This window comes from Madurella fahalii (assembly GCF_045866475.1).
Source record: "Madurella fahalii IFM 68171 DNA, scaffold_4, whole genome shotgun sequence".
Lineage (NCBI taxonomy): Eukaryota > Fungi > Ascomycota > Sordariomycetes > Sordariales > Madurella > Madurella fahalii.
Genome location: NW_027263974.1, coordinates 4,039,037 through 4,062,978, shown reverse-complemented (window position 1 = coordinate 4,062,978; position 23,942 = coordinate 4,039,037). Strand labels below are relative to the sequence as shown.

General features: G+C 54.2%; 7 protein-coding genes across 7 annotated transcripts; 4 read left to right on the top strand and 3 right to left on the bottom strand.

The window, feature by feature from the left end:
- Window positions 1–5,660: 5,660 nt before the first annotated feature.
- On the bottom strand, window positions 5,661–6,113 carry MFIFM68171_08177 (uncharacterized protein; the record flags this gene model as incomplete). Its single annotated transcript, XM_071063597.1, has 1 exon — window positions 5,661–6,113. The coding sequence occupies one exon, from the start codon at window positions 6,111–6,113 to the stop codon at window positions 5,661–5,663; it is 453 nt and encodes a 150-aa protein (XP_070919698.1).
- Window positions 6,114–7,130: 1,017 nt separating this feature from the next.
- NOP1_2 (Small subunit processome complex component) lies at window positions 7,131–8,164 on the top strand (the record flags this gene model as incomplete). Its single annotated transcript, XM_071063596.1, has 3 exons — window positions 7,131–7,221; window positions 7,282–7,891; window positions 7,954–8,164. The coding sequence occupies 3 exons, from the start codon at window positions 7,131–7,133 to the stop codon at window positions 8,162–8,164; spliced, it is 912 nt and encodes a 303-aa protein (XP_070919697.1).
- A 1,097-nt stretch (window positions 8,165–9,261) lies between these two features.
- On the top strand, window positions 9,262–9,905 carry MFIFM68171_08175 (Cell wall protein PhiA; the record flags this gene model as incomplete). The annotated part of the gene is made up of 2 exons (XM_071063595.1): window positions 9,262–9,574; window positions 9,637–9,905. The coding sequence occupies 2 exons, from the start codon at window positions 9,262–9,264 to the stop codon at window positions 9,903–9,905; spliced, it is 582 nt and encodes a 193-aa protein (XP_070919696.1).
- Window positions 9,906–11,349: 1,444 nt separating this feature from the next.
- Window positions 11,350–12,964, top strand: MFIFM68171_08174 (TRP C-terminal domain-containing protein; the record flags this gene model as incomplete). The annotated part of the gene is made up of 4 exons (XM_071063594.1): window positions 11,350–11,502; window positions 11,556–11,668; window positions 11,772–12,527; window positions 12,631–12,964. The coding sequence occupies 4 exons, from the start codon at window positions 11,350–11,352 to the stop codon at window positions 12,962–12,964; spliced, it is 1,356 nt and encodes a 451-aa protein (XP_070919695.1).
- Window positions 12,965–14,038: 1,074 nt separating this feature from the next.
- Window positions 14,039–14,995, bottom strand: MFIFM68171_08173 (uncharacterized protein; the record flags this gene model as incomplete). Its single annotated transcript, XM_071063593.1, has 1 exon — window positions 14,039–14,995. The coding sequence occupies one exon, from the start codon at window positions 14,993–14,995 to the stop codon at window positions 14,039–14,041; it is 957 nt and encodes a 318-aa protein (XP_070919694.1).
- Window positions 14,996–19,823: 4,828 nt separating this feature from the next.
- MFIFM68171_08172 (uncharacterized protein) lies at window positions 19,824–21,298 on the top strand (the record flags this gene model as incomplete). The annotated part of the gene is made up of 3 exons (XM_071063592.1): window positions 19,824–19,941; window positions 20,486–20,837; window positions 20,911–21,298. 3 exons carry the CDS (start codon window positions 19,824–19,826, stop codon window positions 21,296–21,298), a joined length of 858 nt encoding a protein of 285 aa, XP_070919693.1.
- A 370-nt stretch (window positions 21,299–21,668) lies between these two features.
- Window positions 21,669–23,369, bottom strand: MFIFM68171_08171 (uncharacterized protein; the record flags this gene model as incomplete). Its single annotated transcript, XM_071063591.1, has 3 exons — window positions 21,669–22,357; window positions 22,440–22,726; window positions 22,789–23,369. 3 exons carry the CDS (start codon window positions 23,367–23,369, stop codon window positions 21,669–21,671), a joined length of 1,557 nt encoding a protein of 518 aa, XP_070919692.1.
- Between the last annotated feature and the right edge of the window lie 573 nt (window positions 23,370–23,942).

Sequence of the window (23,942 nt, the reverse complement as noted above, 5' to 3'; positions counted from 1 at the left end):
GGCATGTAGCGGGCCGCCTTAGGTCAACAACGTATGCCGCCTGCCAAAGCGGTGTATCTTAGTCAGGGACGACTGGTCCAGGTTGTACCAGAGCGCTCCGTCATGTACCGAAAAAGTTACGCCCGTGACGCGTGAAGCTATGCGGGGTACCCACAAGCTAGAACGATGAATATAGCGACGAAGCCCTTTGGCCGTTAAGCGCCGTTCTGCCTTACTACCGTCATCACGACCTTACAACGTCACTATTACATAGCTAAATAACCCGGAGAAGGTATAATTGTTGAGGAAGGCAAAGTTGAAAGTTGCGGGGTAGCTAAGTGTATGTCGGCTTGCAGGGGGAATCGCGGGCTGGACTGAACTGGAGGGGTGCTCTTCCGGCGGGTCCCTTGTCCAAGGGGGCGATTCCTCTTTCCCTTTGCGATGCTTCCGCTCTGCGTTTCGTGGATGGAGGGGCGGCGTATTTCAATCCGACGCGCTGCAATTGCGAATCCAGTAGCCCAACCCCAGACCTCATTACCATCGCTGTTACCACAAGCATTGTCGTCATGCGTCACCACTATAATCGGGAACCGTTTGTCCCAGCCGATGATGTACCATCCGCATCGTGCAGCAGAGCGCCTATGGCGACGTAGAGGATCTTAAGGAACGGCCCTCCTAATCGGCACGTATTTCCAACCCCCGCAACCCGTCCCCGTGATTGCCATCCGCGCCAGGTCTGAGGTACAGATGATGTTTTACTTCTGATTTCGTCCTTTAAATCGGAGGAGCACAGAATTAACACAAGTGATGTAGTTAACCACACGCTTGCAGCTCCTACCTTGCCGCTCCTACCTTGCCCGACAACTCTCGAGGGGTGATGGGTGCGCCCGCCTCGGCGCAACTCATCTAGGTGGCGCTTCGCCTGAGATGCCTGACTGATAAATTCTACTTTTGTCCTCCTCTGCAAAAGAAGCTTGGCGCTCATTCGAAAAGTAGAGTGAGGGGCTAAGAATAATGTTGAATCGTAGGTAAGTAGATTACAAGTTGGTACAGTGTCGAAAAGGTAAGGGCTCCCATCTGTACATAGTCCCAATATCATCGTATGAAACTTAGAGACTATTCGTACTCGCTCTTGAGTCCCAGTGTGTTTAGCGCGGGGAGGGTTGAAATCATTGATGCCTGGCCCTTAGATTCCAGAACCCCTCCTCGAAAATGCTTCCTCGCCCCAATATTCAGGCTCAACCCCGCATGGCTCTTTAAACTCTCTTTGACACTACCTTGTCTCGCCTTATCATGGAACCATTCAGCATTGCGGCTGGGGTCCTCGGACTTCTCGGAACAGCCGCGACGATTATCAGGTTCCTCGACGCTGTCAACTCCACCATCCAAGATGCCCCCAGAACGGTCGCTTGGGCCCTGGCTGAAGTCACCGATGTCCATTCGGCCATTGCAAGGTTGCATGGCTTGTTTGAACATGTAGATTCGATTCCCCAAGAAGCGCGGGCTATGGTGACGGGTTCGGGAAGCAGCTGTTACCGTGTCCAAGCTGGTCACGTCATTCGACGATCTCGTCGATGTTCTCAAGCCGTTTGGTTTGTCGGACCCGGCATTGATGATGACATGGGATAGAACGAAGTGGGCTCGGAGGCAAGATGATGTAGCGAGGGTCATTATGGGGATTCAGACTCGTAAGACTTCTCTTCCTCTAATGCTGAACATCTTTCAGCGGTGCGTCCCTATTATTCGCTTTATAATTAGTAGGTAAAATGAATGCTTTCTAATTGTCCCTGCAGCGAGTCTGATATCGTGGCCGTGGAATCCCGCTTGGCTCTCGAAAACGGAATCAATACGGTCATTAAAGGTAACATTAAAATCCAGTAGCGGCTGGAGCGAATGAAGCGTCTCTTCGAGGCCTCCGTCCACAATGAACCTTCCAGGAATATGCTCGAGTTTGCCGGTACAAAGTCAGATGCAATCTCTATTCGATCAATCAGTGTGACGTTGCCGGCGAGACACGCTCTAGCATCCCCCGAAGCTCAAAGACCCTCAGCCGTTGCGGAGTCCACTGCGATCGAGGCGTTGGGATCAACACAAGACTCCGGCCGCATACCTATGATCAAGCTCAAGTTTGAAGAGACGTTGGCCGAAACCGGTGTTTATCGACGTGCCCAGCGCCCATTTGAGGCCCTTTCGATTCATTCCAGCGATGATCGTTCCGTCACTCAGACCATCATGACGACCTATAGTCTGGCCGATAACGCGTCCGTTATTTCTTTTTACCCTATCATTGATCGGATCAACCTCCGCCACCCAGAGTTCTATACGGCCGTCGAGAACGAACAGACCCGACAGAGTCGTTTTCTCAGCGTATTAGTTCCTCGCAGGCGAAAATCATCGGATACACGCGGCTCTTCCCAAATGTTTGTTTCCCAACAAAAAGTCCAGATGGTTCCAAACTGCGGAACAGATGCCATGGGGCCTTGGTCCGTTTGGACAAAGCGGGTCTGGCGACCGATTGAGTTTCGCTTCGAAACGCTGTTCGAGGTTCCCTACATTTTCGTCTGCCCTCGGAGCAACGCACGAGGCCCACTTCAAGGCGCGAGTATCACGTTTCTGGATGATACGCGTGAGAGCTTTGTCAAATCAGTGGTTTCTGAGGGCCTACAAGGGATCTACGGAGATGTCCGAGTGGAGGATCGTCAACGCGCAACATGGGTCTTGCTTTTGGCAGAGATCCAGCGAAGGAATGGTGAAGCAGAAGAAATGCGGCCGGTTGGGCTTTCCGAGTCGCCACTTCTATCATCCAACACTCTCGCAATCGCCATACAGAAAGTGAAAAGCTGGGATTCCATCCCCTTGGTATTTCGAAGCCGTTTGCTTACACTGTATAAACCCACGTCGTCGAGATACTGGGCTTGCTGCAAGTGTATTGGATTGAGCTTGATCGTGTTGAGGATCGTTACCTTACCCGAGGCGGAGGCATGATGGTTAAAGGCCGACGATTTCCAAGTTTAGGAGTTGCTTTCGAGTTCAGCATCGTCGGGCCCGTCCAAGGACCCCACAACATGATAATTCCCGCCGAGCATGTGAAGCGCCTGTTCTTCGGTTCAATCCCGACTATTCGTCGCCTCCACGGTACGCCATCACACTTGCATCGGCTGCTGGTCGACGGTAGAGGGGTGGAGTACATGCACCCGTCCAGTCGAAGGGAGTTGGCAGATACTTTACCGAAGTTCGGTTGCAAACTCTCTACGGTGAAATCTATACTCTGCGAGGTTCGCAGGGACAAGCATATTTTCGCAGGTGAGTAATATCCGGAAAGATTGATCACATATCATGTGATTATCTCTGACCGGACTCATGTCCAGTGGCGTTTGAAATCATCGGGATGTTCTGCCCGACGTTCTATATAATGGATTTACCGCTCCGTCGTCTCCCAAACCCAACGTTCTATGTCTGGGATAGTGGATCCTCTTCCCTCTGGCCCCTTTTAGCGCCCTACCGACAGTTGTTGGTAAAGAGAATTGCCACCCAGGGTAAAACCGGTGCATCTGCTCTGAATAATGCAATCATACGACGCGTAGTGGAACTAGAGTCGAAGAAACTTTCATTATCCGCCCATACGGACCCCTACGCGACAGCCGACCTACCAGGTCCGAACAAGGTTGGCCTTCTCAACCTCCTTCACACAATCATAACGGAACTCGATCAAGTTTTGTTTCATGGTCCGAACGCCTCATCCGGGGATAATCCAGGAGTATCCGAATACAGCACGCAGGACATCATCCACATTCACCTCGAGGAAGTAATCGCAGTCATGAACGAGGAATATAATGACGAAATGTATCACCTGAGGTATCAGGAGCTATCCTTCAACTGTGTGTACAATGCCTCCCACGATGAGAAGCAATCCAGTGTGATGCAAGTCTACTTTAACAGTGTTTGCCCGAGGGTGGTGGCTGAGGCACAGAGGACCAGCGGTTGGAATAGGATTGAAGGATGCGGCACTTACGAGGAAATCTGGCATGCACCCGTATTCCGCATGATATGCTGGCTTCTGTTGCATGACTTTGATGAAAAGGATTTCCAGCGAGCACGGACAAGCGAGTTGTGGGGACATTGGATGCCTGTCTATATCTTGTAGGTTTAGACCAGAGGTCAGGGCGCTGATCCGAAGTATGCGGAAACTTGGTGCACTCTTGTACATATGGTTGTTAAGAGGAATGTACGGATTCTAGAGAGTAAGCTGCTTGGCAACAGTTGGAGATTTGCATGATGCATATAGCTTGGGCTCGTTATATCTGGAACCTAGGTCCGAATCCAGAGTGTGTACCTGAGGTGAGCAATAGGGTTTGATAGGTACCCGTCGGACCACAATAACTCCGGATAACCTACTGAACTACACTAGTATGCTCGCTAGGCGGTACCATATTGCAATCCTCAGGAGACAGGCTATAGATCTGACGAACTCCGAGCTCTAAGGTTCAGGTTCGCCAAAGATATCGGTAATGATAGATAAGGACGGAGTTATCAAGGGGGAGTAACGGTCCCCGGCATTAAGATACATAATAGGCGCTATAGCATCCGACTAGACACCTAAGGAGTTATCTTGCTAATCCTAGAACTGTTTTCTTTACTACGTTTAGGTAACATCGACCTGCTAAATGGCAACGGGGTCCTAGCAAGGTTCATCGGGCTTGGCTCGAGATCCGGCATTACGAGGTCAATTAGATTGGCATTATCTAAATCTGTAGAATCGTAGACGGGGCACGATATATTGCCTACTAGAAGCATGGTTGCCGCCCGGTTAAGGGGCGATATAACCTCAATTTTCTACCGTACCTCTGTCTCTGGCTTGATTTGCGTTCCGCCCCTATATATCCTTGAATGCTGTGGATATCCCTAAGGTGTTGTTGCAAGTCATCGCCCAATCCACATAAGCAAGGGCATTCCGGATGAGGATATAAAACGCTGGTCAACCCAGCACTAGTCTGGATGTAGGCTAATATGCGTTCGTGAATATGCGTTCGTAGATATGCTATTGCCAGGTATAAGTGTCAAGGTACTGCTGCATTCGGATTTGTTCGGAAAGTATGTCCGCCCGAGGCAAACTAGGTAGACAATATCCTGTTCAGTCGGTGGCGCGACGAAAGGCAGCTGAGTTGCAGTGGAATGGAACCCAACGCTTCTCGATATAGTCCCAGCAGTGACTTAATTATGCATTTTCGCTTGTTATCCAGCACCTACATGAACAGTAGAGTGAGCAACGTTTCCATTTATCCACTCATCAAGGCTCTGGGGATTTAATTTAAGATCTAGCGGGGCCTGCGATGCCCGGCGCGCGGGCACGCGGGAGACGAAGAAAGGAGGGCTAACCGCCACCAGAGAACATGGGATACATGGGATACAAAATTCATTTTGCAACAGCGAAGAATATGCGAGCGCTGACCAGCGACCTTCTCGTCCCTAACCGTCTCAACCCACACGGGGGAAAGACAACACCGTTCGCGGGTCCGCACCACCATAGGTACATCCTACGACGCGACACGGCCGAGTCTTAATTAGCATTCAGGAGCTGATCCAAGGCTAGAATTCCACACTGAGCAAAGAACACCCCCTTCCTGGTATCCGAAACACCGATATAGAAACCAACCATTCCCATCCCAATTCCGCCAACCTCTTCAGGCTCTAGCCCCGGTAACCGGGCAAACCGCCCCCTCCTCGGCCTCGCTCACAGGTGGATGCTCCACCAACTTTCTCTTGTGGTGGCCCACCCGTGCCTTGGTCACCGGGCAGACAGCGTCGTCGGCCTTGTCCTCGGTGCTGGGATGGTCAGGCGGGAGGACCGTCGTGGCGGTCCCGACGACGGGGCACACATCGTCGTCCATCTCCCTGCTCTTGGGCTCGTTGACCACCGTGTTCGTCAGCACAGGACACATTGAGGCGTCGATGCCAGAGCGGTCGGGCGGGGGTGGCATCTTGGGGTGCTTGTGCAGGTTGTGGTGGTGGTCCGTGGTCGCACCGACGACGGGGCAGGTTTGCCCCGGCTTTGAGAGGTCGATGTCCGGGTGGAAGGGGGGAAGGGTCGAGTTGGTGGTGCCGACGACAGGGCAGTTCACTTGGGCGGCTGCCATGTTTGTGTTGTTTTCTTGCTTCGCTTCGTTTTGGGGGTTCTGGTATGGTTTGCTGTCTGCCGCGTGCACGGTATGGCTAAGGGAAAAAAAATAACAACAACTGCAATGCGTTTGGTGCGAAACGGTTCTAAGTATTGATGGAGAGCCCTGCAGATGCTTCAGGTTGTCTTTCTATTAACCCGCTGGCCGATCCTCTTTGTTGGCCCAGACAGAGGCCGCGAAGTGTGTTTGGGCCTTCCCGCAGCAGTTACAAATGGCCGGGCTATGACGTCATGGGGAAGACACTGCCAAGAGCAGCCCAAGAGGCCCAATTAGTAGCTGTCTCGTGAGCAGTCAGTGGAGAACAGTGGGGTTCCAAAGGCGTGGTCCAGACCAAACGTCAAGAAACCAGCCAATCATGTCCAATTGGTTGGTCAGGCGTTTCTGGCGGCCCGTCCACAACTGCCACTGTGATTGAAGTGAGCGGTGTTGGGAGTCAAAGCTCCTTCTGGCAGCTTCGCCACGGAAAGTTTCACTTCACAGTTCGAGGATTGCTCTCAATGTGGCTAGCTACCCCGCAGACACCTAACGCATGTCTATCCCGGCCGGGGCCTAAACTTGGCTTCGAGTGCAGACGGCAGATTCCGACCTCGACATTTCCGACGCTCCCCCATCATATTGCTGCTACGATTGGACAGCTCTTCTTAAGATGTCCGGTATTCCCCAAAACGATTGGATCGGACTTCTCCCAATGTCCCTCTGCCATGTTCCCAGTCAGGATCGGTACTTCGCTTGGAATCGGTACAGTACAGCCAAGCTGGCGCGTCGCAGTAGCACGCCGTCAATGGATGACGTCGCTCTTACACCTCGAGCTTGCGCAACAGCACCATGTGACCGATCGAATGAGGCGACTTCCCGCTTCACACTCGCTTTTAGTACAAGAACCATTGCTGCTAAAATTTTGTGCTTTTGCTTTTCTTCCCCGTATGCATCTTTGATAGGCAATCGAATATCTCGTCCAGTGAAGTGTAGCCCAAGATGATTCACCCCGATCAAGTCGCCGAGATGCTGTACCCAAAGACCACGTCGGCCTCCACCGCCTCCCCGGCGCCCATTCCGACGGTCATCCGTACGTTTCTTCCATCCCTCTAATTCCTTGTCTGGACAACCTAATTTAACACGCCAGCAGCAACCCCAACGCACTATCAAATAGCCGCCGAAACAGGCCACCGCACTCTATGGGCCGGCTTCGCCATCATGGTCGTCTCGTCGGCCATCTTCGCCCTCCTGTCGTGGCGCGTGCCCGTGGCGCGTCGCGTCTACCACGTCTCCACTACGCTGATCCCCATTGTCTCGGCTCTCGCTTACTTCGCCATGGCCTCGGGCCAGGCGTCGGCTTTCAACTGTGAGTCGGTGCGCGACCGCCACGAGCACGTGCCCGACACGTTCCACGACGTCTGCCGCCAGGTGTACTGGGCGCGCTACGTTGACTGGGCGCTGACCACGCCGCTCCTGCTGCTCAACCTCTGCCTGCTGGCGGGCGTCGACGGGGCGCACACGCTGATGGCGATCGTGGCGGACGTGATCATGGTGCTGAGCGGGCTGTTTGCGTCATTCGGGGCCGAGCGGACCGCCCAGAAGTGGGGGTGGTTCGTCATCTCGTGCCTGTCGTACGTGTTTGTCATCTGGCACGTCGGACTGCACGGCTCGCGGATGGTCAAGGCCAAGGGAAACCGCGCGTCCAAGTTGTTTGCCTCGCTAGCTGGGTCCGCGCTCATTCTGTGGACGATCTATCCTATGTAAGTGACGGAGATGGTGCGTCTTCTGCGTGTTGAATTGGTTACTGACGATTGCTGTTCAGTGTCTGGGGCATTGCCACGCTCGCGCGCAGGACGACCGTCGACACGGAGATTGTCATCTATACCGTGCTGGATGTACTTGCTAAGCCTATCTTGGGGCTCTGGCTGCTCATCAGCCATCGCTCGATCGCAGAGACGAACATCGACTTGGCGGGCTACTGGTCGCAGGGCCTGGCTTCCGAGGGCCGGATTCGCATTGGCGACGAGGAATAACTCCGGCGCACTGGTGGTTGACATGCAGTTCACCGCGGAACTCCCCCCCAACCCAAACGGCGGTGACAGAACAGTGGGCGAAGTCGGATCTTGAGGGATTGCGTAAGTATGATGGCAGGATTGGCTTCTTCAAATGTGTTGTAGGGCAGGAAGAGTTAGGAAACTGGGAGCTCGGGAGTTTCATCATCACAAACAACGTCATGGATTACCGTTCTCGCTCCTTATGCCTACGAACAAAAGCGCTAGATCAAGTGATAGTAATGCATTACGTTTCTGTTTTCAGCTGCCGAGCTTGGAGCGGCTCACTTGAGAGGTTATACTACTCCGGTTGTTTGGGATACGAAGGAGCACAATACACCAAGCCATAAAACAACCGTTGGACGATCCTGGCCCTTAATTAGCGAAAAGGGGAGGGTGAGAGAGGCCCTGTACAATCAGTGACGCAGTGCGCCAAGATGCAGCCAAGGCCGCTAGCATAAATATGGCATCCAATGGCCGGTGAGACGCTCACGGACACTCCGTCGCGCCCATTTGGTGTTGAACACGCGACTTGGGATGGAGCTCAGTCAACGACGCTTTGTTTGGATTAGTTATGCTCCCAGCATCAAAGGTCGCCACATAAGCCAGGGTTTATTTTTGAGCCGCAGGCCGATCGTATTACCTGGTTGCATGTCCAGGTTTGACTAATTATGTCAACGAAATGCCCAGAAGCCGACACAGAGAACCGGAACCGATCACGAGTATTCGGTTCCCGCAGCGGCAAATACGAGGGCCCAAGTGGGTCTCCCTTCGGCATTTCCACCAATCTGAGTTCAACCTCACATTATGCACCGATGACAGGCTGCTTCTCGTATCCTTCCCAGGACAGCACGCAGATCTTTTTGGTAACACATCCACAAATGCCACCCGATGACATGGGAGAAGGATGGAAACGCTGCTTGTATAAAGGCAAGGCCGGAAGGTCTGGATCCCTCTCACTCTTCGGTCTTCACAAGCATTATCAATCTCAATATTTCTCCTCTCGAACCTGCAACATCTCTCAGGCTCTTCTGCCATCTACATACACAGTAATTTCCACCAGCATTACTACGCCGACCATGCAGCTCACCACCGTCATCCTCTCTCTCTTCGCGGCCGCGGCTTCGGCAGCCCCCACGAGCGGGTCATGCCAGCCTCCGACGCGCAAGTTCGGCATCATGGCCCTTCGATCAGCCTCCCCAATCCACTTTGCCAGAGCGGGCGCCTCTCAGAACAAAATGGCCCTGAACCTCCCCGAAAGCAGGCTCGACGCCCAATGCGCCGACGGACAACCTAGAGCAGAAGCCATCTTCTACATCAAAGACGGCGAACTGTACCTCTACGGTAACGAGGACAATGTGCAGCAGTTCTTGGTCGACCGTTCCGGCATGGGTAAGGCTCGAAGACGGCACTTTCAAACGACAGTATTCTTACTAACTCGAAAAACACTGTAGGCCAGGGCGTTCTCCAATATTTCACCAGGGGCGAGACCGCCCCAGGCGGCAGACTTGAGGTTAAGGGTTGGGCTGTGGACGAAAACGACAATCTCACCTTCAACGGCTCCGGTTTCCTGGCTTGCCCAAGCACCACTGACAGCTCTTGGAACGTCTGGGTCTCGGCAGGCGTCGACAAGCCCGCAGGCCAAGAGGGTTGCCTAGGCTTTACCGCCCGCACAGTCACCGTTGCGGACCCCGTCAAGTGCACGTACAGCAACTTCGCTTGAGAACCCGGCACAAGCACTCTTCCCACTTTCGGCACGCATGCATTCCCGTTGTGAGGGTCAAATTAGGCTCATGCGCCGAGATCCAAGGAAGGAGAAGAGGGGGTTTCTGGCTGTCAAACATTCCCTGTATATATCGTCCGTAATTCTAATGGCATAGTGAGCGGGACTTTTAGAGTTTACATAGGGCATGTCAATATACTCGATACGAGAACAGAAAAAAACGCCAATCACGCCGAACAGGATTCCAGTTCTGCCATATCCCGTAAACCCTTTTTTCGCTTAATCTGCTCCCATAATTATGGTCCTCATGACGAGTGTCTCCCCGTCCGCAAGCCCTGGTTACATCAATATGACGGAGAGCATCTACGCGGAGAGCCGTCAAGTAGGGTAAGCAACAAGTTGTAGAAAGACAATGTGGAACTGGAAGTTCTATTTAAGGATCAATGGACTAGATACCTTAGGCCTTATGTGCAAAAAAAAAAAAAAAAAAAAAAAAGGTTTCCTGCAGGATCTAGCCACCAGGGCGTCGTCTCAATAAGTCGCACCCTGTGATCAGAGGGATTAATTAGACACCTGAGGACAGTCTTTCCCTAACGCACTTGGGCATATAATTAGGTAGCGAATGCACCTACCGTTGCCGACTTTGGATCCTAGCACGATGCAGTGGCAAGCCGTCAGGGTAGAAGAACGACGCAAGGGATGATGATCTAAAAATGCCATCGATCGCCGTCGCTTAATCCCCAAGCGAATATGACATTCGACTCTGAACTATCACCCAGCCCTGCAATACACCGGAGGATTTAGAGAGAAGTAGGTCGGTTCTGCGTCTATTCCCTTTATTTCTGTAACTGTAAGACTGCATAGCTGCGTTTCTTGCGGCTAGCAAAAGCGGCGAGCGCCATGCCTCTCACCCGGCTCCGTCATTAGCGGAGCGCACGAGACAACCGCGCAATTGTAAAGATCTCCCCCCCCACACAGAGAGCGAAGCACTCCGGCTTCCTGCGTTGAAATGCAGGACCTTTCTAGCTGACGGCATCGGCCCGACCCTGACGACCAGCCAGCCGCCCCATACACGAAGATCCGGGGTTTATGATAGGCCCTTTCGCGTTAGTGTGCCCTAAGTTGGAGGTCTCATTGGACGCCACTAAATGAATATTTTGGTGGATTGATGCAGCATTAGTGTAATTCGGGAAATAGGCCAACACAGCTATCCGCCCCCCATCGCTCACAACCAATCGTGGACTGCCGATCGCCAAACTATCAAGGGTCAGGGTTGCCAAATCTGCATGCCACAAAAGCTTGGGACTGGCACTTTGGGCGTTGGTCTCATCATCCGACCTTATCACGCGGTGCGAGTCTGCAAGATCACCCGGGGGGACCTTGATCTTTCCCTTAGAATCACCGCGTCGTTCTCGGCTACCGTAGCCAGACTTCGTACTAAATTATGGGTGCTTACGTATCTCGAGAGGGCTGTCTAGCCCATTACGGTGTTGACATCCGGTGCGACACGTTGCCGGCGAATGGCTCAAGGATTGAACAGATCGGGCCATACCGTCGCGGCCAATGGCCCACCGACCCAGATATTGCCGGCATTGGTGTAAGATTCGCCTCGACAAGACGAGACACAGTTTCGGTTGCTGACATGGCCAGGTGCTCGGTGCGTTCCTCGCCGTTACCGTCGCATCTCTAGTGCTCTCCGTCTTGAGTATGGCTTGGTGGTGGGCCAAGAACATTCTGCACGTCAAGAAAAAGTTCCGAGAAGAGTAAGCTAGCGCCGACGAGACAAACGTGCCTCACCTACCCGGGATATCTTGAGTACGTTAGTATCATAGGCTCTAACCGTATCCCCAACGCTGCGATAATTAGGGAGAAAGCCGTCAGGCCGGGCGCCATCAGTGTGACGGCCATCTTCGAGGTCCTGGTCATTACCTGCAGCGACCAGCAAATCTTCACAGGGGGCGCCTACGCCATCACGCTCCGCTACGTCACCGGCTGCCAAATCTCGGCCTACCACTACAACATCGTGGCCAACATGCTTCTGATTACTTGCGCCACGCATCTCATGGCCATCACCGTCACGCGGAACTACTGGGAGCACGCAGTACTCGGCGTCATCCGCGTCGTCGTCACCAGCCTTATTTTCCTCGTCACCGGCATGCTCCTCTCAAACCAAAGCGCTGCCGGCGCCGGCTTCCCGACGCAAATCCCACCTGCAGATCACGACTACAGCGATATGCTGTTGAACGCAGCCTGCTTCCAGTCGGGCGAGGGCGGCTTCACCAACTCGGTGCAGCAGTCGCTGTCGACCGGTGGCAACTTTTTCGACAGCAGGATTCCCGGGTGGTCGCAGTTCCTGGTCATGCTCTTCTTTTACATCGCCGCCGTGCTGATGCGGTGCGGCAGGGTTGTGCGCGCCGGCAGGAACAAGGGCGGCCGGCGGGCCAGGCTGGTGGGCTGGACCAAGAAAACCTTCAGCCTCCTCTACACGCCCTCGGCGCAGTGGATCCTCCGCCTAGTCTACGGCATCTACCTCGTGGTCGGCGTCACCATAAGCGGCTGGACGGTCGGCACGTCAAGCTACTACGTCTTTGCGCTGCGCGACTGGGTGGACAAGTCCGGATGGTGTGTACCTACCATTCCCTCATCCTAGACCCCCTCCCCCCGGGGGGGTTACTGTACCTTACAGTAGAAAGATGCGTACCTAACCAAACAAAAACCCGTAAAGGATCGAGCGGAGCGGCAACCTCAACCCCGAAAATGACCCGTGGTCCTTCGGCCAGCTCGTCCCCCTGCTCCTCATGTCCCTGACGCTGTACACCTTCATCCAGGTGATATCGGAGCAGGTCGAGGCGCGGCGGACGCGGCGCAAGGCATGGAAGCGGCGCGACCAAGAAGCCCAGGAGCTGGCCGCCGCCGCCGCCGCCGCCGCGGCGGGGTCGCGCGATTCCGACAACAAGGAGATGGTGGTCGAGGAGACAGAGAAATCCGCCTACGACCGCCCGTCCGACAAGCCCGCGTCCGACCCTGCGCCGCCCCAGCCAAGCACGTCGTCGTCGTAGTCTGGCCGGGCGCACTCAGTCACTCACTCGCTCCCTCACTTGATCGGCGCATGTGATACGGATGGTGTGCGGGGAGGGGGAGGGGGTTTGGGGGCGGACCAGGCGGCGTCCGCGCCCGGCGGGGGAGCTCGGGCGGCTTGCTCGTCCGAGGACGACGCGCAGCTGAACGCGCCCCACGGGGATGCCACGCTACCACCAGGGAAGACTTGTTTGCTTGGTAAGTTGTTGTTAGGGTGGGTGGGGGAGGGGTTTCTGAGGGGAGGGATGCGGTATGGTGTAAAGTGCGGCCGTCTGGTAAGTGGTTGCTTGTGTGTTGTCGCCGGATTGATACGGCAGGGCGGCGTTGCGGGGGCATAGGACGTGGCTAATGGGACATAATGTGATGAAAGATGTGGTAGGGACGTTTGGCATACAAGTATCTTGATGTGTCTTTGCGCTGTAGGGGGTCGGTTCGTTGCACACACTGGCATTTCGGGGTGTGGCGGTTCAGACGCAGGTTTGCGATGGCTCTACATGGATTCGGGAAAGTTCCAGGTTTTTCCGGCAGGTTTCCTGAAATGTAACGTCTTCTGTCCCCTTGACACTATGACTCCGGGCTGGCTAGCGGTAATTTGATTACCTTACCCGTTGGATCTTAACGGGTGCTTGGATCTCCTGAAACCCCCCGCCCCTCGTCCAACACTCGCCCATGTCCACCGCCTATTCCACCCCCAAATGGCGGCTGTATGGATGGGCCGTCTCCGGACATGTGATTGTGTGCACTAGGGCCCTGCTGAACATTACTGTAGCCAGTTTTGGGACATAGGTTGCTACCTCGCGGAAAGTTGCTATTTGAATTTCTAGAACTCCACTGAGTTACAGAGTACTGCCTGCTTGTCTAAACCAGGTTTGGTAGTTTCCCTGATTATATCCAGAGTAGTGCCTGAGTAGCGCCTGTGTAAGGTGTTAAGGGGTGGTGGAAGTGGCTGGGGGGTAATCAGGGCACCTTTTGTGTAAAACACAATCAGAGCTAGACCAGAACCAGACCTCTAGAACTTGAGATCCAAAACCATCAACCGGCCCGTCTCTGGGTACTCAACAAAACCTGACCCTGAGGACCTGCGATGTCATCGACATGACATAAAGCGTCTTCTTGTCGTGCGTAAACTCAGCAGAGGTCGGCGCGACCAACGTAGTCGTCCCATCCCCACCAACTACAGTCGTCAACTTTCCATCGGGCGTAATCTTGACAAGCGACGAGGGATGCGCCGTCATGTAGACATTGCCGTGGGCATCAAAATCGAAATCGTCAAGCAGGTGCGCGCCGTCCTCGAACCCCGGGAGAGTAGCAATAAGGTCCGGTTCAGCTGTCGGAATGCCATCTTCGTCAATAAGGACTCGGGAAAAGGTACCGAGTCGCGAGTTACTGAAGTACAGATGGCCGTCCTTGATCCGGATCCCGTTCACGCCGATTTGGAGACCGGTCGTGTTATCCCCGCGACTTAATGCCGGGTGGGACCACGCAGTCGTGATCTCGTGAGTTCGCGTGTCGATCCTCAGAATACGGCCGGCATAGGAGTCTGCTCCCAACACGACGTGCGGCTTTTTCGGGAGCGTCGCGAGGCCGTTTAGAAATTCCGTGTCGGGGACCGAAAAGGAATCGACGATGGTCTTGGAGGATGGGCGGATGACGTTGATCCGGAAACTGCCCGGGACGAACCGGTTCGGCGTCGTTGCGTGCAGGCCGCCTGATATGGCGTACAGACCCTTGTCGAGAGGTGTGACACCGAACAGCGCGTCGACGGAGGCGAGTGACACCACTTTTTCCGGCTGCGGGTTTGAGACGGTGGGATCGAGGTCCCAGACGGTGTTGGACGAGAGGGTATTGACGAGGAGATGGCCGTCGGGAAGCACCTTGAAGTTCTCGAGCCGAGCTCCGTCGGGGAACTTGAGAAGTTCGGTCACTTCCGGGGTGGCATCTCGCTTGATCAGGCTTGCGAGGCCGAGAGAGAGCCTCAGGCTGAGGGCGAGAAGGGATAGTGATTGGCGCATGGTGAGTCTGACTCTAAATTTCGGTACGGCTGCAAATGACTGAGACTCAGTTCCGATGGACAACGTGGACAAGATACATGAACAAGAATTGGCAAACAACCACCTTCATATACCATTCGGCCCCATACCTCAGGATGCACCGCCAAGTGTGCCGATTGCTAGGTACGCACACACTCTTTCGTATATGGGCGTAATTTTCGTATTTTGTCAATATTGAAGCATTAATCAGCAGAATACGCCATGGGATCCCACTTGAACGCAACTGCCGGTTTGCCGCTTTGGATTTGATTGGATATTCGCTGCCTAGTAGGCATAACACTGCAGGAAGTGCCCGACCATCGCGTATTACTAAAAACTGTTACAGGGCCGCTGACAAATTTTCTTCATTTCCAATCACAACCTTCCCCCCCAGACAAAACCCTATTTTCGCTTCGACTTAGCGAACTGATACACACTTCCCCTGTCTCCGCGGACATCGTCAAGGGGAATCCTTGTCATCATGTCCGGGCAGCCCTCGACACAGCGCGACTGCCTATCCTCAAAGCAGCACGGCTCCGGCGTCCACAGCAAGGCTACCGATGGCTGCGAGTACTGCCAGTTGATGGCTGCCCATCCTGCCTTGAAACCACGCTACCTGGAGTTTTTCCATGAAACCTGCTTGTCGTGCTCTAATCACGTCCAGGAGACAGAGACCCCCGAATCCTTGTGCGGATTCTGTCAAACATTTGCGCCTGCGGCATCTTTTCTCCTGTGTGTCCACAGCGTGGTCTCATGAATACTCCAAGGAATGGTTTTGGGAGGTCATATTCCGCCATCCAGCTCAAGAGGGGTTGGCGAGAGGAAAACTTGACAGAGACTGCTTGCTATGCAAAGCCGTGCGGGCCCTCTCCGTTCATGAATCAGGCCCCGTCGTCAGGTTTAACGAGAACTCGATTTCGCTCACCAGCCCGGCTGGAAATCACAGTCGGGACATATATGGCTCGCACTATGAAGCCAGCAGATATTCGGAAGCCGAACTGTTAATCTGCACCTCAAAGTCGAACTTGCTGTCAATATTACCAATCAGGGCTAGATTCGATCAATGGGCGAAGATCGCATCTCTAGTTTCCAACTGCGAGCGTTCACACCCGTACTGCCAGCCTCTGCCAAATTCAAGGCTTCCAGGTCGCTTTCGGCTCATCGACGTGGAGAGCAAGCGCATAGTGGAGTTCGGCAAACTAGCCAAACTCTTCAAGATGCCACCTTATTTGGCGTTGAGCTATGTGTGGGGACACACTTCCAGTTATTCGATGTCGTGGTTAGTGAGATCGAACAAAGACTTGCTTTACGCATCTTTGGATGAGACAGCCGTACCTACGACTGTGCGAGACGCCATAGCAGTCTGCCGGAAGCTAAGCGAGAAATACCTCTGGGTCGATAGGCTGTGCATCTGCCAAGATGACGAGGATGACAAACTCCCCCAGCTCCAGGCTATGGGTACCATCTACTCTACCGCCAGGCTTGTCCTTGTGGCTGCCGCTGGAGACAACATGGACCACGGCCTGGTGGGTGTGAGCCGAGATCGGACACCCATCCATGGCAAGGTTTCGGGCCTGTATATCCACGTCGTACCCTCAACCTTTAGGACGATCCAATCCACCACATGTGCATCACGGGGCTTGACATACCAGGAAGATGAGCTCGCGACCCGCAGGTTGTTCTTTACGGACCAACACGTCGTTTTTGCTTGTCAGGAGTTGCGGCATGTGGAATCTGATATCCCCCAAGGTGCATCTTTCAACTCGGCCTATTATAAATCGCCAGGAGACCCAGGGGGTCAGTTTCTTGCATACTCCAGGCACGTTGCGGCATTTAGCGGCCGGTCTCTCACCTTTCTGTCTGATACGATCCGCGCCTTCCAAGGCGTTCTCTCTACTCTGTATCCGGGATCCGAAGGTGCGACCTATTTTGGGCTTCCTTCCGAGGTGTTCCCGCAGGCCCTGCTCTGAAATGCGACGCGATCTAGAGATACGAGTGCTCAAGAATCTCGCATATCCGAGGATAACCTTGAGGCCCTCTCCAGATTTCCGTCATGGTCCTGGGCCTCCTGCCCAAACATGATCGCCTATCGGGACCATCCACTCCAGCTTGAGAGCGATCAAACTTTCATGAGGTCCATCCAAAACTATGGCGCTGGCAACTACGGTGCGTCACTCTGTTTGTGGTTCCGTCTCTCACCTAGTAAATACTCATTGGGTGACCTCCAACCGTTTCTCCCGTGTCGCTGGCGGGATTTCACGAACGGACGCGAATCAGTTGAACGGGTCTTCGCATTCATAGCCACCTTTTTTTGGGATGGTCGAGGGGCTCTCACTAGACAAGACTAAATACTTCTCGAAGCATGTTGAGGACTTACAGATGGAGGATTTCCGTATGGAGCTCGATATGTACACGCGCAAAAACAACACAAAAATCTCCCGTTTTCCAAATGGGCATTGGTTGATGAGTGGGAAGAGATCTTCCGCTTTGCCGACGTGTTATCGAAGACTCGACAACGTTTGGCTATGGATCTTGCAGGGATAATGAAACAAGGACTGCAAGACGGAGTTGTGATGACGCGGACAGCAGTTCTTCACGATATTCAAATAGACCCACATCATCTCATAAGCACAAAGCCACAGGAAAGGACCGAGGAAGGCCAAGGCGATGCGCAGCCCAGCGACAGCCCACCCGAGCAAATTAGGAACGGCCAAGGAAATAAGAGCTGGTTGCTTCGTAATCAATACGGATGGGAAGTCGGACGACTCTGGCCCGACGACAACCTCAGAGGATCCATCCACTGCATATTCTGGCGAAAATAGGAATACACTCACTGTGATAGCTTCATGCGTCCTTGCAGCACTTGATGAATATAGTTATACTCCACATTGTTGGAGACTGAAAACAAAAGAGCGCGAATATGATGGGACCGAATCTGCGTACGGAGACGTGTGGGTGTATCCCCTCATCCGGGGCCTGGGGATTCGCAAGGGTGATAATGGGTGCTACCAACGGGTCGGTCTTGTGGAAGTCTCTATGGCTAACTGGGTGAGTATGGGAGTACAGATTGAGACGGTTGTTCTTGTCTAGGTAGGTGAGCAAAGAGCTCAATTTCGGCGGACCACCCAGAATCCGGCGGCACGGAGGACAAGGGGATTTCTCCGGCGTGGGTGCTCCGTGAGAAAGATATATATAAGTGCAAATAGGGTACTATTATACGAGCAAATTGCGTTTTCACTATAATCCGCCAAGTGGGAACTTGGTGAATGATCGGTTGCGCCAAATAAACTTAATAACAGGCTAGCGCAAGCTTCAGCAGTTCTCATGAGTCGTCCGGTGTACGTTCCGACAAATTGATCTGAGCCGTCTGGTCGGGTGAAATGGATTTTCACATGCCAAACCTTCTGTGATGCTCCCTGCCCCGTTGTCCGAGTCTCGCAATCCCTTATTCATAGTCATGCAGACCTTCCAGTCCTGACTGAGCTTGCGATGTATGCAGTCCAGATTCGGCCACCGGATATTCCGAAACTCCTTTGTCATTCCGAAAACAATCGAAGCCAACGTGGTTTTCCACCACGCCGCACCACGCCGTACCACGGGTTATAGTTGTGGACGCCGACGCCGACGTAGACCGAATTGTTCGTCTTGGTATTGGGAAAGACAAGGACGCTCGAGTGGCTACTCGTGCAGGATCTAAGCAAAAACACCGGATAGTCTCTTTCATCGACTCCACTAGACCAAGACGTGTCACATTTCACTCGCCCAGGGGGGGTCGGCACTGCTCCGTGTCCAAGCAAAATTGTCCGAGACGCGGAAGCCCGAGCGTCCAACCGTGCAGGTATATGAGGGAACTTGTCTTACATATTGCTTAATCTTGAACCTCGGTCTGACCTCTTCCTTGACGTAGAGTTCGGTGGCGCTGGCCAAGCCTTCGTGTTGGTGGAGTTGACCAATACTGATCCGAGTGTAAGCTCCATCGGGCGACATCCTCCTCAGTTTCCACGCGGAGACGTGATAAGCCACTCTCCTCGCGGCTGCAAGATGAAATAGCCAAACGGTCTCCGCTGTCATCGGGGCCCAAGAGGGGCAAGCTGATGCGCAGGCCCTTATTGGTAATGTCGTAGGGGATTAAGTTGTTGTTGGCGACCTGGCGTGTGTCGTGGCTTCCCTTGAAATGGTCTGGGGATTTGGTTGGAAATCACTCGGCAGCACAGAGAAGATGTTATGTAACCACCGCCCTAAATATAGGGGATGAGACATTACTAGTGCGCAAGTACTTGAGGTATATATTTTCCGGCAGCACAGCCATCACCTCCTCATCCTTCCGCTTTAGAAACGTCTACCTCATTCCCGCTCAACACTAGCCCAGGGGTCGTGGTGCGATGGCTCAACCCTCAGACCGGTTCCTCCCATCCTACCATATCCGCCCGAGTCTCCCTGCCGCTCAGCCTCTCCATCCGCATACCTCTCCCTATTCGGCGCTCCTTCCCCATGCCCGTCCTCCTCCTAGCCAACACCCCTCACCTGGTCTCTGTACCCGCCCTCCACACTAGTCTCCCCATCCCCCTCAGATGCAGCCGCCAAAAGAGGCCTTCTCCCCTCCCTCCCGTCCTCCCCGGTCCTCACAATCCCCAACAGCCCCTCCACCCCCTCCCCGCTCTACCATCACCATCATCCTCACCAACACTACCCCGATTTCTCCTCCGCCTAGAACGATAAACAACAACCCCCCACCCAATAACCTGCACTACCACGAGAAAGAGCACCACCCCGAGCCCGACGCCGCTCGCCCGCTCCAACGCGGCTCGCCATGGAGCCAGACAGGAATCGTGCCGCGAACTGCCTCTCGCACGCGTTCTTGTCGGTGTCCTTGCCGGGGAACGGCCAGGCCATGCCGAACGTCGCACGGAAGCCGCAGCAGCCCGAAGGTATCCTGAATGGGTGCGGATGGTGGCGGGCGGCGTGGGGCGCGGTAGAAAGCTCGACCATTTGTTCTGGAGGAGGCAGGTGGTTATCGCGTCGTTTTTGTTGCTGTTCTTCGTTGTTGGTGAGGGGGAAGGATGAAGAGGGTTGCCAGGATGGCGGTTAGGGTGAATTGGACGAGGTGCGCTGCTGAGAGGAGGGTGGAGGGTGATTAGGGGCGGGGTGCGGGTCACGGCTTGATTGTTGGAATTCAAGCGGTGGCGGGTGCGGGTGTGGGTGCGGTTAGGACGTCGGGGCAAGGTGAGGGTGGTGAGCCTGGAGAGGGGGAGGGGGATGGTTAGGATTGTGAGGGCCGGGGGAAGGGGAGGGAGAGAGATGAGGTGTTTATATGTTTGTAGTTGCATTTGGTTTCGTAGGGCTGGTTAGTTTGGATTCTTATTTTTAGCCATTAAGAGAATATAGTTTCCACCTATCCCTCTGCGCCCCAAACACTCGCTCATGAAGTTAACTCACACTCGCCCTGGGGTTTCCCCATTTCCTCCCGCCCAGGTACCCGGCTCCTCCTACCCGCCGCCAGCGGCCCACCACCCTCGACCCCCGCGAGCTCTGGCCCACGATACACATCCTCCATCTCGACGAAATTTGACCTCCAGCGTGTCCTCCGAAGCGCAGGCGAAACCATTCTCAAAGACCGCGGCCGCGCCGAGCAGGTCGTCGCCACCCCGCTCTTCCGCACCTGGCTCGCCAGCCCGGACTCGGCGAGACTGCTGGTGCACGGCAACTTTGACAGCACCGATGCCGGGAGCAGGCCGGTGTCGCCTTTCCCGGTGCTGTGCGCGGAGGTGGTGAAGGCGCTGCGGCTATCGTCATCGCCGTCGGGCCCGGCATGGACGGCGACGACGTCCGGATGGAGAGCGTTGATCGGCTTAGTCTTCTTTTACGGCTACCATCTCCGCCCACGACGAGTTCCGTAGGGCCGAGGCCATGGTCCGGTCGCTGATTGCGCAGTTGCTGAGGCAGTTCCCGGCGGGGATTATCGAGCCGGACCCCGGGGTGACGATGGCGGACGTGGAGAGGGAGGATATAACGCTGTTGTGCAGGCTGTTTGCGTACTTAGTGCAGCAGCTGCCAGCCTCGACGACGGTTTTTTGCTTGATCGGCGGGATCAACGTGTACGAGAGCGAGGAGTATCTGCATGGGATAGATGCGGTAGTGTTGGCGCTTCTTGAGTCGGTGGATGAGGATGGTGGACAGCACTCCGAGAGAGCCAAGTTCAAGCTGCTGCTTATGAGCCCGCAACCGACGGTTGAGGTCAGGAAGGTGTTTGACAATGTGTCGGGCACCTTACTACACATGGCGTAGATAGAGACGCTGGAGGGAGGAGTGCGTTTTGAACGAATTCAAGAGCAATTGGGAGTAGAGGCAGAGGTGGGGAAGGAGAGGGAGGCCGGCTGGTGAACGGTAATTAGGGGCGAATCGCTGTGGTGTACTTGACATGGGAGGTTGAAGTGAAACTGAAGGGAGTGCATCCCGCGAGGTCTCAACAGAGGTTTACAACGCAACTATATGGAACGCTGGTTGACCGGAATGCCGTATTTGCATTGATTCAAGTGCTTGGAGCTAGCACGGTGGATAAAAGTACCACACAATACTCTATTACCCCGACCCATCCTAGAAGCAATTGCTATCTTACTCTCAGTACGCTTCAAACGTAATTCCCCGCCTCTGTGGACTACAATAAGAACCCGTCATTGCCGGCTGTATCTGCTAGCCAGGACTCAGCTTGCCCAGTTGCCAGCTCGAGTCCGAACAGCGTTCCGGCATCGATGGTATCAAAGCTGGAATTGCCAAGCACCGGGCCTTCTTGGGTAGACACATCGGATAGATACCACGCCTTTAATTGCCTAACCTTCTTCAAATATCCCAAGACGGCAGGTCTGCCCGTGCCCTGCCAAGTCTCATGGTCAGGGGCGGCGACGTCGTTGTTGTCTGGGTTATAGCCCAAGTTATAGTCAGTTACCGCAACCATGTCCGTCTCGGTTAAGGCGCCTTCCGGATGCGGTCTATAATAAACGCAGTGCGCCTCCTCAAACTTCCCACCCAACTTCGTCAGCAGACCGGGGAAATCAACGGTTTGCCGCGCGATTGTAGGATCCCAGTCGGGGTCGTTCTGAAGGAGAAGTAACCGGCGGATGTTTAGCAGCGCCAGCGCGAGTCCGCACATAGTTGTGAGAGGACATCCGGTAGTAAGGTCGGCGACTGGGATAGCGAGGAATGAATCAATGACGTTGAGACAAGATTGGAGGCAGCTACAAAGAGCTTGGATACGGTGATGAGCGGAAGCAGCGCCCGACGGGGTGTGGATGGCTGCCTCGGAGATGCGGACTAGAACGGCGTGGTAGTTAACATTCCAAAGGAGGGCTTTTAGTTCAGACGTGTTAGTTCTCCATCTTATAAAATGTTTCCGATGTGGTTTTATAAACCAAAAAGGAGGTGGCCTCACCGTCACTTCTGATATCGTTGGATAGGCTGTAAGTGATGTGCTCCGCCTCGGTCTGAACCGATCTCATTGCCTGGTACGTCCCTTCGTCGAACCGCACAACTGGCCATCCAACAACGGACTCACGAGGCAGAGCTGCGGACCACTGACTTGCCAACAACTGCACACGAACGAGTGCAACCAGGTATATGTCTGACCGCTCATCGCGAGCTTTGGCGAGCCGATCACAGCACTGGACCATGTACTTCGTAAATGACAGACTCGCCGGCTGTCGGAGAACTGTGCGCATGCTACATAGCCCCTTGTAAGCTAATCCCTTTGGCTTGCTGAAGTTTATTCGTTTCTGACTTACACTGAGCTAATGTAAAAACACCCTAAAGCAGCGCGTTGCTCTTGCAGGGTGTGCTCTGTCGCGGGCGATGGTGGCCTGTCCAGACCCATGTCGGATACCAGAGATATTGCCAACTGTGTGAGGTCAGAACCTCGCGACTCCCCGCAAAGGTAATAATCCCCCCAGGCCGTGAAGATTAGGATTGCTTGCAGCATCTCGAGCGTCTTACGCTGCTCACGTAACAACTCGTCGGCGAGGCATTGGCGAAACCATCGATAGAAAGCGGATTGGTCTGAATCGTGACTCATGCGTTTTCGAGCTGTCACGATCCGGGTGATGACTTTAAACAGAAAAGGCTCCTTGAGGGAAAGCTCATGTGCGGATGAAGACGTTGGAATCGGGACGAAAGGAAAACGAGGAACGAGGATCCTCCGATAGTGCTCTAGGATGCTCTCTACATCGTCGGGGGCCCCCTTGTAGCCGGGAGAGACAGATATGTCGATAGGCTGGGATGATTCTTCGGCGAGTGGTGGAACGCCTGCGGGGAGAGAAGATCCGGTCTCTCTAACTCGGGAGTTAAAGCTGGCTTCAAGAAGAGTCATGATTCCGTCAAGCTTTCTCTCAAGTTGACCAACCCGTTTGTGACCGCTAGATAGACGTGGTTAGTATTCCGGTGTCGCATCTCAAATCTTTGTTGAATCAGGCTTGCTACAACTAACGTCTTTGCTGTGCTAACCCTGGCTGGCCGGGGCCCGCGTTTGGCGGGCTCGGTAACCCAGCACTTATTACCCTGCCGAGAGCACCTTTCGCAGACAGGTGAAGACGTCAAGGTATCTGGATCATCTGCGGCTCTGGGCCAGTCGCAACGCAGTTTCGACCTTGCACAGTGGAAGCAGGCCCTCCTTTTCCTTGGATACGGTTCTTGATGGGGTGTCGCCATTTCGGAATTAGCAACGTTTCGAGCCATAAGTTGAGGACCAACGATACGATTCCAGTAGAAACTCATCGTTGAGAAGGTTCTCGGATAATTTATATTGTCCCGAGGGGCCCGACACATGCATGGGTCCCTGCTCGGACTGCCGCCCCTGGCGAGCTGAGAGTCCGATCGTCGATGACGCGGCCCGATACGGCCTGGTCAGCAAGAGAAAAGGAAGGTCGAGGGATGTGAACATCGA